This window comes from Macaca nemestrina, chromosome 4 (genome assembly GCF_043159975.1).
Source record: "Macaca nemestrina isolate mMacNem1 chromosome 4, mMacNem.hap1, whole genome shotgun sequence".
In the NCBI taxonomy this organism is placed as follows: Eukaryota; Metazoa; Chordata; class Mammalia; order Primates; family Cercopithecidae; genus Macaca; species Macaca nemestrina.
This window is the reverse complement of record NC_092128.1, coordinates 158552315-158566335: the sequence shown is the minus strand read 5'-3', so window position 1 is coordinate 158566335 and position 14021 is coordinate 158552315. Positions and strand designations below refer to the sequence as shown.

General features: G+C 34.8%; 1 protein-coding gene across 5 annotated transcripts in view; it reads right to left on the bottom strand.

The window, feature by feature from the left end:
* LOC105483466 (ubiquitin specific peptidase 25) overlaps window positions 1-14021 on the bottom strand; it is a 143627-nt gene that overhangs the window by 28722 nt on the left and 100884 nt on the right. For 3 of the 5 annotated variants that reach the window (XM_011744367.3, XM_024793305.2, XM_071095497.1), the window contains 2 exons: window positions 6070-6212; window positions 1023-1136 (listed from right to left, as the gene is read on the bottom strand). In XM_011744367.3, the coding sequence (XP_011742669.1) occupies window positions 1023-1136; window positions 6070-6212 (257 nt within the window). The remainder of the gene's footprint in view (window positions 1-1022; window positions 1137-6069; window positions 6213-14021) is intronic. The other 2 variants (XM_011744369.3, XM_024793306.2) reach the window with 1 other exon arrangement.

Here is a 14021-nt window from a genome sequence, read left to right as displayed (position 1 = left end):
CTGCTTGAGAATACTCTCTGACCAGTTTATCTCACAAATCTGCTTATCCTCCTTATGCCTGTGATTTCCTACGCTGGTACAGTAATATGTCTTTATGACACTTCTGACTTTGGTGATTAACTCTGGCACGAAAGTAACACTGGAGTAAGTCAGAAAAAAAGTTACGTGAAAAAAACTAATATAAATGCAATTCTTATCCAAACCTATAAAAACTAGAATCCAACAAGCGTTTTACCAAATCACACCCCTCCCCCACTTCCCAGTAGTTATGGCCTTCTCTGTGTTCCTGTTCAAAAACAGCTTTAGTGGCCGTTCCTCAAAAAGAGTAATATTAAGAGTCTCAAGAGAAAAGTGGAAAAGGGGAGAAAATAATCTGATAGAATAAGACAACAGATCATTTTCATCTGAATTCCAAAGAACTAAATCATGAGAAACAAAAATGCCTCCATACTGTTGGAAAACTAAGTAAATGAGAATTGACAGTGAAGAGATAAGAATAAAGATGGAGGTCCTACTAACAGTAGACACTCAGTAATGCTGATGAGTTATTCCACTCACAGTCACATGGAGAGGCTGTAGTAGCAAAAATATCAATTATGCATCCTGCAATTATGCTGTGGGATTTTCCGGCAGGAGCTAGCGGGCAAAGTATTATAATAAGTAATTCCAGTAAAACAGGAATGGAATATAAAAAATTTTTAAATCCAAAAAAATTTTGTACTAATTAAACAAATCTTACTGTAATCTGCGAACCTGAAAGTAAACTGGTACTATTTCTGCATAAAAGAATTAACTCCAGAAATAGAAAATTCTTTTGACAATTCCATACGTTTTCTACTTAAATTTTCATTTGAAATTCAAAGTTCTGTTAATAATTGGTAAAGTAATTTTGGACTATGAGGGGGCAAAGCTGTATGTTATGTAGCAACAGACATTAAGTATGAGGGTACAGGCATGCCCAAAGTATTTGTATTAAATAGCAAAAGTTAAGTAGCAATGGTGCAGAGGGCTGTAAAATGTACCTCGTCATCATAACCCCCCTCCTTTGATTCAATCATAAATTTCCCTACATGAGGGATCGCCACCTCTACAACTCGCTGATTAGAAAGTGGTTGGCTTGTAGTATTTTCAGGTTTCTGCAGAAGGAAATCATTAATATAAACATTAGAAAAGAGAACAGTGGAGAACAATGGCATCTTTGCACAACTGTGTAACCTGCACATCCCTAAGCAGCAGCCCCGTACCCATATGACTTATTTTTAAAAGTTCCAATGCACATGCACTATTAAACTGTTTAAGTGCATACTCTTAAATCTTTTAAAAATACCTGCATTTACTTGGTAGGTATCAAATGAAACCACTTAAAACTGAACATCAGAAGCAAATGCATTCATCAAGTAGTAACACAAAATCTACAGTTTTCCCTTTACATCCTCAAACTGGGTATTACCAATATCATTGCATTTTTCCCTGAAAGTATTTAGAACTTTTAAGTACTTAAGATAAAAAATAGTGGAGTTGTATTTCTATCATTGTCTATATAGCTGACAATTTTTAAAAAAGTCTAATAGCTCCCAAAAACCTTTCTTGATATCTCAACCAAAATAAGATATGACCTCCTCTAAACTCATCAGAATTTGTTGGGTTTTTTCCCTTATAATTTTATCCTTCTATTCTTTTCGGTAATCAATTGCATATCCAGTTAATACCCATATTCTATTTTAACTAATTACACACGGCCTATGAGACTACAGTATATTTATATCTTAAGTGTTCAACAAACACTTGCTGAAAATAAGAAAAAGCTGTTGGAAGCTGATACCCATTTTAAACAACTCAATCAGATTTATTCCTTTTTTTTCTTTTTATTGTTAACAAATTCTATGCATTTCAGTAATCTACATTAATACAGAAGTCAGTGTAAAATTCAGAAAATTTCATTCAAAACGTTATGACACTAATAGGATTCATTCAAAATAACATACAGATTTTTACATACTTATTTATCTTATTCAACATATTTATAACTAGCATATCCACTATTTACCTATTAAAAAAGCCAAAAGTACTGAAGGTGCTTGAAAGCAACTTAAGTAACTGAATTGCGTAAGTTTTCATAAAGATAAACTTTTGTTTTGATATTACAAAAAACATTTTCATAACAGCAATTAAAAAGGTTTTATTTCTGTTAGAAATATAGGTAAATTTTAGTAATGTGAACATTTTCTGGCTTCCTGGAAGCATATATAGAAAAAGAGTTTAATTGAACAATAAAACAAAACCAATAGCTGCAACTGGTACTGCCCCTTTTAAAATAAATGCTATTTTTGGCATGGCGTGGTAGCTTATACCTATAATCCCAGAAGTTTGGGAAGCCAAGATGGGCGAATCACTGTAGGTCAGTAGTTGGAGACCAGCCTGGCCAACACGGCGAAATCTGTTGCTACTAAATATACAAAGATTAGCCAGGCATGGTGGCATATGCTTGTAATCCCAGCTACTTGGGAAGCTGAGGCACGAGAATTGCTTGAACCTGGGAGGCGCAGGTTGCAGTGAGCTGAGACTGCACCACTGCACTCCAGCCTGGGTTACAGAGTAAGACCCTGTCTTAAAATATATATATACACATATATGTGTCTCCTTAATTTATCAAAATCGACAACTTTTCAATGGGAAATGATCAGCCTAAACAGGTATCATGATCATGAGAGATAATATGCAGCCAACACCTGGTAACAGCTGTTCTCCAAAATGACAGCTATTATGAGTCATTATACTATTTTGTTGTGCTACTTTAAATTGCTTATATTTGAATAATTTTAACCTAATACTACTATCACACACATTCTACAGAGATGTGCTTGGTCCATGACATTTAATTAAGGATTTTTAATCTTTCTAGCATATAAGAGAAGAACTGTAGTAGGTCTCTGTACACAAGAGCAAAATATAAACAGGTAGATTCAGAAATCTGTTTGGAGTTTGTGGTGATGATTTCTCACTAGCAAACCAATCCAAAACAATTCTATCTTAGGGAAAGAAAATATAAATTTAAGGCAAATGGTTATTACTTAGACTATTAATCGTTACAAAACAGATTCCCTTTGGGGGAAAAATATTGCACTTAGGGAATATAAATGTTTTATAAACCTTTTCAGTTACTATTGAAGAGTTTCAACAGCAAAATGCTGATTAAATACATGGGTAAAAGCTGAAAAGGGGAAGAAACTGCCACATATAATAATCCTGTAGTATCATTCATCAAATCTAGATATCCCAAAGTACTATAAAAATTTTTCATGTAAAGAATTTAAGGGCTCACTAAAGTAAAATACATGTTTACTTATCTTTTTCTATTATTTTCAGGTCTTATATGAATACATTAACAAAGGCTAAACTTGAAAAGAGTTAAAAATAAGTTTCTCAGTTAGTATGTTGCAAAAATAATTAAAATACAAAGATTTTTATGAATTGCCTGAAATTTATTAATTATATGACTTTTTAAAAAGTGGTCTCATAAGAAGGATGGCAAAAAAGCTATATAAGTCCATGGCCACATTAATGTGCCTTTACCTTTTAACCTAGTAATTCAACCATGGAAAATCTATTCTAAGGAAATAACCTGAAATAAGAAAAAGTTTTCATTTCTAGCAGCCTATTTATAATGTAAAAATAGAAACAAATATGCAATGGGGGAGGAGATACATAAACAAGATGTTAATTATTCAATGGAATAATAGTCACTAAATGTTTTTACTGAGTTTATAACATGGGGAAATGGTTATAAAGGGTAAGTGATTAAAAGAAAGCAAGACAAAATTTTGTATGCAACTCAACTATAAAAATAAATCCCAAATCTACATATTAAAATAAGAGTGAAAAAAATACCAACATATTTACAATAATTAACTTTGAGTAGTGAGTGGGACTATGCATGACTTTTTCTCAGGGAATACTTTTCTCTATTTTGAAAATATCCTGAAGTATTCCATTTAAAAGTAAAGACATTTTTCTAAAAAGCAGGGTACCTAAACATTTGAAGACTTTCTCTAATTTCCATGATTCTATGCTTTCCAGGTAATTTTTCTTATACTAAGGTTGATTTTAATATATTGCATATTTGAAAAGTGGTTAGGACTGAAGTAACAGACGGAAACCAACAGTTACTCAGTGCCCACTACATGCCATGCGAAGCACTTACAAATAATGCTCTTGACTAATCCTACAATTACCTTCATTTTATGGAAAAGAAAACTGAGGTCTATCTGGAGAAATTAAGCAATTTATTCAAGGTTGCATTCATAATAAATAAAACTAATATTCCAAAATCCAGAAATGTTTAATCCCAGTCTGAAGATACTTTTCACCTGCGCAATTTAGCTTCTAGTGTATGCTAAGTTTAAATGAAAAAACCCCCTATGAAGTAGTTACCATGACGCTAAGCAACTGACTGTAAAATCAAGCCAGTTAATGAATTCTTAGACTTGCTTCAGGATTTACATACACGACGGGGCTAACTGTGGATGCCACTCCAGAAAACAATTAAATGAATAGACAAATAGCATATCTGTCGATCATACAGTCCCCGTCATGCTCCTTTCTGAAGTAAAGATAAGGCAGTAGGTTGCTACCTTATAAGACGAGATCCATATTATGCTAAGCTGAGCAATCAAAATTTAGGTGACTTCTGCAAATTTAAATTCCATATGATTTTCCAAACTTAAAATCAGGATTCTACATTAAGCTAAGTAATGCTTTTGGTTTTCTAATACCAGCTTAAAAAGTGACACTTATTAATCATAATTTAGGCTTTAACAAATAAAAGTTCTAATTAGCAGAGGCCTTGCAAATGCAGTTTTTATCAGACAAAACTATTTCCCCTTGTACCTACTACTGTTTTTCCTCCTTCCCTAGGTTTTCCTCTTACCATTACCCAAGAAGCAGACATCCCAAATCTACTAAACAAAGCATTTTCCAGGAAAAGCTTTAGAGTTAGTGATGTTCATATCAAATTCATTTAAAGCTTCTAAGGCATTTGCAAAATTTGGAATCATCAAATAATTATTTAAATTAATACATTTTTAATAAGATGATATATTAATACATTTTCAAAATTGTTCAAACAAAAAATAATTTTTATTGTTATTTAGTTCATCAAAACAAAATCAACAGAGTAACATATCTCTTGAACATTCTGGCTAAAGGAAGTCTTATTATACATTTAAGGCCTCATTGCAATTAGCAGGTTATTGCTGGCATTGAATTCACTTACTAAGCAGAAAATTATGTGCTGTAAAATTATGGTATGTCGTACTCTTTTTAGTTGTCAAGGGGAATCTTCAAATATTAAAAGGAGCTACTATAAAATCTGCATTAGAGCTGCTTATGCTCACTAACAAAAGATAAATGACTACAGGAAGTGAAAGATTTAGTAGTAACAAATTCTTGAAATAGCTCCTCTGAGAATGTCATATGCACTGATAACATAGTATAACACCAACATGCTCAATTTACTGTTATAAAAAGATGCATTTGAAAACTACCAGAGTAGGCTAATGACGTTTTTGCACAGGACGTTCCTGAAATATTCATAAACAGTTTTGCAACATCATACTTATCCTTCTAATAATACTGTAACCTACAGCATCTAGTAGTTTTATTGTTAAACACATTTCATGAAATCATGATAATTACATCTTAAATTCCCAACTATTCCAATGTAATCAGATTACGGATGGAGGAATGGGTGAGAGACAGGAGAAATACTGCTATATTTTACACTTCTCTTTTTAAGTTCCAAATCAAATAGTCAATTTAATCTGTGATTATGATTCATTAGACTTCTATAGTAGAAAGACAGAAACTGAAGAGAAAAGTGTCTTTACAATTACAGCTGAGGAAATCACAGCCTGGGCATTAGATGACTTGCCCATGGTCACTGATCATGCCCATGGCAGAGCCATTACTGGGCCCTGTCTCTCCTGACTCCCAGACAGGTCCCTCTCCACTATACTGGGGGAAATGTCGTGACCATGGCTATGTTCAGAGAGCCAAAAGAAAAGTTCTTACCGACTGCAAAACTGTTTCAGGACTTTTATCTTCATGCTCATGTGATGCCTTGGTAATTATTCGAATAGTTTCTTCTTTCAAGTGCTTTGAGAAATCACTTCTTGATGGCTGCTCTAGATATTCTGGGTCTCCTGCTGCTTGTGCTTCATGAGAAAAGAATCAATTGTATATCTAATATAAACCACAGAGTCTATACTAAGATAAATCTTTTATTTATTTCTATATCTGAAATTATGTAAGAACCAATCTTAGTCTTCCATTCAAAGTAAAATATATCCTTCCACGTACAGCACTTCTTCCCAAAATTCATTAAAAAACAAAAACAAAAACCCAGAACTAAGAGTACTCCAATAATTATGAAAGAAAGCTGTCATTATAGTTTATGGTAAGGAATTCACAGTCGATTTTTCTGCTATGAGAAATACCAAAAGTCCATTTTGGAAAAATTGCCAGCATTTTACCAAAAGAATTTGGTTTGAACAGCAATCCTGGGCTGACTTTCCGTAGAATGCACAGGAGCTGTTTTTCTCTGCCACAGCATCCTCCTTCATACTTCCTGGCAAAATCCTAACCCTGAATGAACCTAACCTTCCATCTTTTCTGCACTTGCCCCCAGTAGCTGAGTGTTGTCAGAGGAAAAGCAAACTGGTGCCGATAAAAATTCATGATGTCTCCTACCTATCTTTTGAGTTCCAGACTCATATATCCAACAATGTACAATGAACGTCCACTGGGTGTTCCCTAGACTAGACAAGCCCCAAATCCTTACATGACCAGAAGGGTTTATCTCAGTGAGTCTCTGACAAAGCAGCCAGTCTCTGTCTCCATGAAGCTGACAGTCATCTGTGGAGAACACCACTAACCAAATAATCATACATATACATTTTGACAATATTATAACACTTTCTAGGGCTACAATGGCAGTGAAGAGATATGAGCAATCTGGATTGTGACCTACAGTGACCTATTAAGCTGAATAATGAATGGGTTGTTTTGCTACGTGGAAGAATGAAGAGTCCATGCAGTGAGCATGGACTAGATTCAAAAAAGATAATAATATGACTGGACTACAGTACGAGAGTGGAGAAATGGCAAGAGATGATGCAGGTAGGGACAAAAGCACTAACAGACTTTAGATCAGGCAATTGGAAGTATTTTTTAAACATAATGGCAACACAAGTTTTTAAAAAATTATTCTGGGGATACTGTGAAGAATGAATTAGAGAGGAAAGTAAAACTAGAGATCAGTGAAGGTAATAGAAGGCAGTAGAGCAACATGAAAAAGAAAGAAACGTGCCTTCTGATTAACAGAGAGAGCAACAGAGGGACACAAAATTGGCTAGAATCAAAACATATTTTGGACACAAAGGTGTGGAGACTGCACATGAACATACCAAGTTTTTGACATGAGTTAACTAAGATCATGGAGGTAAAACTATGTGATAAGGAAAACCAGAGGTGAGGATGCCTATAATGTGTACAAAAAGGAAGGAGAGAAGTTAAAAGAAGTTTAATGTCCTCATTAAATCATTTCCTGATTTTGAACTGGAATAGCCTTTCAACGCCCATGAGTAATCGATAAAGAAAACCTTTGGCTACCATCAGCTTAGCAATACTTCTGCTTCCGGAAGGATTCATGACAGGTGGCTCATGCCAGCTGCTTTAGGGCTGGGAGAGAAACTCCTTGTTGATAAAATTTTTCCTTGTGTTTGGCACTCTTCCTCTCTTCACCACAGTAGATAACGTCAACGGTTAATAACTGGATGTGAACTTAAAGCAATAAATCCAATTGGTCTGACATTGGTCTAATGACCCACTGAAACCTAGAATCTTTGTAAAATTGGTTCTTAGGGCCAAGAGTAATTTTATCTGATCAACACAAGTCAAATCCACCTTAGGTCACCAGGGCCAAGGTTTCCTTCCATAAAGGAGTTTGAGTGCAAAAACTTTATGAGTAACACTGAATGCTTCCGGCTAAATGTCATACAGAACAATTTTCTCTAGGGTTTGCCCTATATATACACCTCCCAGGGAACTTACGCAAGTGGTTTTGTTGTCATGGTAGTTGAACCTACAATAGTTTGACACCCTGGGAGATTGGAAACAAAAAATTCAAATTGCATTCCCAACATGTTTATTGAACCTCTGCCATTTTCAGTACTATATTAGGTATTACAAATGTAAAAAACAAAAAAGAGCACATCACTAATTTTAAGGAACTCTCAGTGAAATCTGATAAATATACATTCTATTATAATACAATGTGCTAAATGCAATAAAAGTTACGCACAAGGTTTTATAAAAGCACTGTGGACCCAATACACATACTTGAGATAATGCTGCCTGTTAAGAAACACTTTCCAGAAGAGGTGCTAACTTAGGTGGGTTTTGAAGAATTTGTAGAGGATTATCTTGGAGAAAAGAATAGAAAAGATTCCAGGCAGAAGGAACAGCACACTGTAAGGTCTGATCAAAGATTCATAAAATCCCTGCTATACATGAGACTCTACATTGGAAGGCAAGCCAAAATGTAAGTACAATAGAGAAGAACATAATACATTTGGTAGTAAGAAAAGGTTGGAATTAAGAGGAAAAAGATAACAGCTGCTACAGAAGTGCTCTCAGAGAAATTCACAAAGACTCTGGGATATGAGGAAGATCTTAAAGAATATGCAAAAATTCATGAACAATGACGATAAAAGAACATTTTTAAGATAAAGGATACTTCATGAACATGCCATAATGACAGGAAAATTTCCTACATGCAAGAAAAATGAGGAGTAATCTGGTGTAGATGAAACACAGGCTACTCACAGGGAAGTGGTCTCGGAAGAATTATAAGGGAATCAGATTATAAAATAAAGTTCGTATAAAAAAATCGTCAAAGAAGACAAAAAAGAGGTTTTGTCTTCATTTTATCAAACCAAAGAATAAAAATGTTTACTAGAACAAACAAGAAAAATGTGGAAAATTAAAAACTCTTTGCATTACTCAGAGATAAGCACTATTAATAATTCTGATACATTCTTTCCAGGCTTTACCTACCTACCCATATTTTTAAACAAAAAGAATTACTCTCTATTCAACATAACATGTACTGGTTATATTGTGTTGCTCTGTATGGAAGGCTCACGAAACTAATACCCTACCATACACTTTAGTAATTTCTATTTCTTTGTTAGGAACAACAGCAGAACAAGTTTGGCTTTTACTATATAATACAATTGTTGTTCATCCTCTAACCTTCTTAAAAACCTCATCACTAGTGGCCTACAGCTATAAATTCTCTAAATGCCATATAGGACAATTTTCTCGAGGGTTTTCCCTAGGTATATACCTCCCAGGGAACTTAGACGAGCAGTGCTGTAGTCACGGTAGGTAAACCCACAATGGTTTGAAACCCTGGGAGACTGGAAACAAACAAACAAAAAATTAAATGCACTCATTTCACCATGAATGACCAGTTCTGTATGGAAGTGAATAATATCCTTATTCCTAAAGTCGTTCTCAAATCACTCACCTGTTCTACGGGTATTTCTCTAGGATTTTCAAATGACTGGCCTCCACAGAGTGACTTTCCGGCCATGCTTCTCCAGCTGTTACAGAAGACAACTCAACATTCTGAGGTAACTCTGAGCCTGCTCCTTTTGCCCATCTTCATGTTGAAATAGGGTATTGAGGGGGTTTGGGGGTGCTTTACTTATGCATATTTCCTGGTTATGTCTTCAGTATATTAAGAAGGTCAACTTTACGACCAATTGGCTTTCTATTAAAGAGTAAGGATCTGCTCTTAACTATAAAAATAAGACCAACATCTCTAATATCTTTCAGGAGTCTTTATTTTGTTGACTTACTAATAAGTCATACTTATTATGTTCACATTGAAGAAGATTTAAAGGGGACTGCTTGAGAGATATACAATCCATCCATTTCTAGACATGTATTTAAAAGTCTACCATACCCTGTAAGGGCCTACAAAGAGCCACGCTTAGGTGGCTGCATAGAATCACTGGTGGAACTTCTGAAACTTCAGATTCCTGGGCCCCATTCCAAAGAAAATCTGAGGGGTGTGGGGGAGAGAGGTTTAGAAACCAGTCAAACCATACATTTATCCAGAACAAAGAGCTACATCCTCACCACATGTATTTGGCCTGCCTCCTTTTTGTGTGACTATTTTGTCTCTACTTTAAAATTGTGTGTTCTCCTAAACTGAGGATCACCCCTAGTAAATTCATGACTGGAAATCTCCATAGGGAATGAATTTATTAATAGAAAACTTTCAAGGAGCATCTACCACATGTCATTTATTATACTAGATGCTGGAGATATAAATAAGAACACCACCAGGCCTGACGTGGTGGCTCACGCCTGTAATCCTAGCACTTTGGGAGGCCAAGGTGGAGGACTGCCTGAGCTCAGGAGTTTGAGTTTCAGGCCACAGCCTGGTCAACATGGTGAAACCCTGTCTCTACTAAAATACAAAAAAATCAGCCCAGTGTGGTGGTGTATGCCGCTAGTCTCAGCTACTCAGGAGGCTGAGGCACAAGAATTGCTTGAACCCGGGAGGCAGTGAGCTAAGATCGTGCCAGTGCACTTCAGCCTGGGCAACAAAGCAAAACTCTCAAAACAAAACAGAAGAATATCACCTAGTTCCCGCTTTCAAGAAACCTGAGAACAATGAAGATATTGTTCACTCCACCAGGTCTTACTCTCAGGATCCAACTGTACTCTCCTGGAACATCAGTTTATTTTTAACTTGCAGACAGTGTTTGTAAAGAAGTCCCGGAGCCAATTCTGCCTGCTGCCTCTAGACAAATTTACAAAACCTTATGCAATACATTTCATTCCAATCTTCACTAGTGTTTCCTTATTTTTTAAAAAAGTCTGAGTGTGCTATATTGTAAGGACTTCAGATACTTCTTGGATAAGACAAGAGTAACATAAGTAAAATAGTAACTCAGACAAAGCTCTTCGCTCCAGAATAATTTCTGTTTTATAAATACAGCCTAGGGTCATGCTGCTTAACCAGAAGTATACCTCAGAATTATCTGAAGATCTCTTTAAGATAGGATAGTATCAGATCCTTTCTCCAGAGATTCTGATTCCAGTATGTCTTACGTGGTCTTAGGTACGGTGTGCTGTTCATACTCAGAAAAAAATCCCCCTAGTAATTCTGATCCATACATTCATAGTAAAGAATGGTTGGCTACAAATCTAAACAAAAGTATTCAAGTAAGTTGGCCTTTGCAGTAAGCAGATCTAGGGAAGCAGCATGAAATGAACCAAAAAATACTTTCCCATCATTTATTATCTCAGTAGGGAAAGAATGGTGCTGGAGAACTGATATGCATGAATTTCTCGATCACATTTTAGCAGAAGAGGAACAAATACTAATTTGATTAATATAATATGAATTAGTACTCTTATTTGGAATATCAATCAGTAGAAACTGAATTTTATTAGCTCTTATGTTTCAGCTTTAATGAGAAGATTTTGCAAGGAGGAAAAAAATCATTCCGGTGAATTTTATAAACAAGATTTCCTTTTATTATTTCCACTAGTCACTCCTAACACCAGTGAACACCTGAGAGATTAAAATACAGGTTTGCTTTGAGATCCTGGAAGTATTATACCAAATTAAATTACTTACTTTGAAAACTATGAGAAGAATCAGAAGAGGATGGCATGGACATTAAAATAAAATTTCCCTCTTAATAATAGGGAATAAACGGTTCTAATGAAACATTAGCCTTATTCATTTTTGATATGTGAAACTATCCTGCAACAGAGAACAAATTTCTTAATATAATCTCAAAGATAATAGTAATAGAAACCAATCTTTTAAACAACAATCTCACTCTGTAAATTTATGGACTTGGCATGTGCTACTTCTACTAACTCAAACCAAGCACATATTTCCATCAAGTCTATAGAGGATACAATGTTTCCTACAGTAGTAGTATTACCACTGCTTTCTAAAAAACTCATGCTGAAAGGTAATTACAAGAGTCATCTAGGAATAGGAATTGACCATTTTCATCTCTTTATCTTTTATTCTGGTTCCTCCCAGAAATACATCAACATTCTCTTCAAGTTTATTTTGCATGGTAAAAAGAGACATGAAAATATATGTCCAATACCTAGTACTGCATTTTTTAAAAATTACAAAACACCATGTAAAGTGTAGGTCAGATGTACTGATCGTGAAAATGGATGCAGTTATACACACATGGTCTTTTTACAGAGAAAGAAAAAAAGATGACAAATGTAAAATGAGGATGGGGCATGGCTAGTCCTTATCAGATAGGAGTATTAGTTGGGAATATGTATTAGTTTGACTAAGCAGAAATAAAATATGTTAACTCTGTAAATTTGGTGAGACTTAGGAGAAACAGACAAGATGAAGGGAGAAGGATATCTAGAACTTAATATCTGGTATCAGAATATACAGGTGAGCCAAGAATAAAACTAGAGCTTAACCAATGAATGGAGGATTCACCCGTATCAGGGAGCTTAGGTACAACAACTGCTTATACTACCTTATGCAGCCCCTTCCTCCCACTAATAACAAGAATAGTCACATGTGAATGGAATAAGTAAACGTTAAGGGAACAATAACACAGTAGCTCCATCTTGGGGCAGGTTCTGAGGAGTGATTTGGAAAGAATACGTACAGAATGCAAAGCATGAAATCACAAAGGGACAGAAATGCTTTAAAAATGAAAGGAACTATAATATAGTTACTACACTGTGATTTGAGCTTAGATACCTCTTGATGTGTACTAAAAACTACATTGTTGTGGACCCACATAGCTTCACCTGCTCTACATGGTAGCCTTGTACATATGGGGGGAAAAGAGCAGTCCTACCTAATGGTAGAGTTCACCAGCCACTATAATAGTGGTATTCTCCATAGCACTGGAATATCAAAATGTTGCTGTAATACCATTATCCTTTTTAAAAATGCTGAATTATCTGCCTCTCAGGATCAAAATCGATGACAACTATTTGATCTACATGAAAATAAGTCATCTGGACAGATTTGTGCATGCCTGTATCAATCACAATACTACATTGTAGCACTGTAAAATAATCTTCTACTTAAGTAATAATTCCTTCTAAAGTTCAAACGATAATGCTGAAACCCAACCAGGTAATGCTGCAAGGAAATCTCTGTCTGTAAAAGATGAAATTAAACCAACAAAAGCTGGAACTGCTTCCTTAAAAAACAAAACATACAGATCTTGGGGGGAAAAAAAGGTTATTCAATAACATTCACTAGCATTTATAAAAAGAGACAAATGAGTTTGAGGAAAATATATGGGCTTAATTTATCTGCTTCTCATTTCCTCAATTTGTACCCAGAAATAGCATTTTCCATACCAGAAAACATGTTGCCCTAAAACATATTTGCAACTCAGTGATAAGAGTAATCTTTTAAGAAAACCAAAAGACAACATATTTTCAATTTTACTAGAAACTATTTTCTTAATTCTCATACAGTGTTTACTCTGACTTATTTTATTGATTTCATCAGCTAATAGTTTATTTAAGAATAATGCTTTTAAATATTTATATGTTTATGCATTTATATCTTTGGTTTAGAGGTTACACTTATTTTTTACCTATGATATACTAAATAGTTTTGGTCAATTTTCTTTTAATCTTAACAATTCTGAAAAACATCAAACAGTTATTAATGGTAGTATTTTACGATTGCACAAAGTATATATGAATATACCGGTAGTATTATTTTGGTCAAATTGAATTGGTTTGGGTTTCTTGTTGATTTCACAGCTTTCTCGGCTACTTGCCAAGAAAATTCAAGCCCACCCAACACAGGCAGAGTAGGTAGAGGGAAAGTCAACGGAATCATCTCATTTATCTTGAAAAACATATAACTGTATACAGTGGTGTCTGGCAAAAAGGCAAACTAAACTGTTAACTGTGAT